Genomic DNA, 1,637 nt, shown 5'->3' on the forward strand with positions numbered 1-1,637 from the left:
AAAAGCTAGAAACTTCTCTATCTGGGTGTGGTGAAACACAGCTGTAATCCCAGCATTCAGGAGGCTGATTAGGAGGATTGCCATAGGCCAACCTGGGCTACGTAGTGAATTTAAGACCAGCCTAGGGCCAGCAAGATAGCTCAGCGGACTAAATGCCTGCTTTGGCAAGTGCAGTGACCAGGGTTGGATCCCCAGTCCCAAATGCAGGGCTGGCCCCACCCCTAGGGCAACCAAGTCTGGGGGTGGTGGCACACCCCTGTGATCCCAGAACTGGGGAGACTGAAAATAGGAGGATTACTATGAGTTTGAGCTGCATAGTGAGACCCTGTACCAAATACATAAAATAAAAAAGGAAGAAGAAGAAGAAAAAAAGAAAAAGGAAAGCAACCCAAGCAGGTGTGGGGACTAAAAACACCTATAGAAGCCAGAAATGAATCTCTAAGAGAGGCAAATCCTGCCACGATTATAAACCATCAAATTTTTTAAAAGCCAAATTAAAATGGACTTTAGAGCCTTTTCTAATAAAAGAGATTAGCCTCGGATTGATACAGTTGTTTTCTGAGAAGCTTTGGCTAAAGATTTGTATGGAAATATAAAATGAAAAAAAGAAAAAAGAAATTAAAAATAAATTTAAAAAATAAAAATAAAAGCGAAGAGTTTGTGTGGGAGGAGTGTAGAACTATTGCTATGAAAATCTAGCTTGGATATACACTTAAAATTTTAGCATTAAAATTGGGCTTACATGCATTTTGGTCCTTTAAGATCAAATATGGAAGAGGCCTCAGAGGTAAGTTAATTTAATGCACATGAAAAAATGTTAGCCATTGAATGTCCACTGTCTTCCAGCTACTATCTTGGTCCTTTTCTGTGTATTATCTCTGTTAACAACCACAAAGATCAGGACACTGCACGGGATAGGCATTATTATCCCTGTTTAACTGCCAAGCCGTCTGAGACTCAGAATCACGCGAGGGTGTGCACTGCTGCGGTGCAGGGCGCCCACGCTGACTGCAGCCCTCTCACCTCCACAGGTGGCCCCGGTGAAGTACCTGCGAGTCAGCAGCCAGCCCAGACTGTACACAGCCCCGGGAAGGACCCTGTCGGCCTTTCCCGTGGGCATGGCTCTCACCTTCATGGGTCACTTTTACAGTAGCATCGGAGAGAAATTCCACACCCACAACACTCAGCTTTATCTATCTCTGAACAGGTATGATATGCAGGTCAAAACAGCATTTTTGCAGGGTGTGGTGACACACATCTAAATTTCCAGCACGGTGGGAGGCTGAGGCAAGAGGACTGCAAGTCTGAACCCAACCTGGCCAACTTAGTGGCAGCGAGACCATGTCTGAGAATACAGAAGGACTAATGTAGTTCAGTAGGAAGGGCTTGTGTTCAGTCCCTAGTACTACAGAATAAAAGTTCTTGGCAGTGTGGTAGAAAGCTTACATACTAGGCTAGCAGCTCCATTAACTTCTTTCATATTCAAAACTTAAAATCTGGGGGCTGGAGAGATGGCTCAGTGGTCTAAAGCACCTACCTGAAACAAGCTTGGCAAAGCACAGGGACCGCGGTTCAATCCCCCAGCACCACATGCCAGCCAGCCCCGCCCCCTGGTGGGCTGAGCTGGCCACACACAC

General features: G+C 45.7%; 1 protein-coding gene across 1 annotated transcript in view; it reads left to right on the forward strand.

The window, feature by feature from the left end:
- The window catches only part of Nup210l (nucleoporin 210 like), a 120,190-nt gene that overhangs the window by 94,119 nt on the left and 24,434 nt on the right, over positions 1–1,637 (forward strand). Inside the window, exons 30-31 of the mRNA XM_023713787.1 lie at positions 763–787; positions 1,032–1,207. Coding sequence (XP_023569555.1) covers positions 763–787; positions 1,032–1,207 — 201 coding nt within the window. The remainder of the gene's footprint in view (positions 1–762; positions 788–1,031; positions 1,208–1,637) is intronic.

Source organism: Octodon degus, unplaced genomic scaffold, assembly GCF_000260255.1.
Source record: "Octodon degus isolate 3935 unplaced genomic scaffold, OctDeg1.0 scaffold00032, whole genome shotgun sequence".
In the NCBI taxonomy this organism is placed as follows: domain Eukaryota; kingdom Metazoa; phylum Chordata; class Mammalia; order Rodentia; family Octodontidae; genus Octodon; species Octodon degus.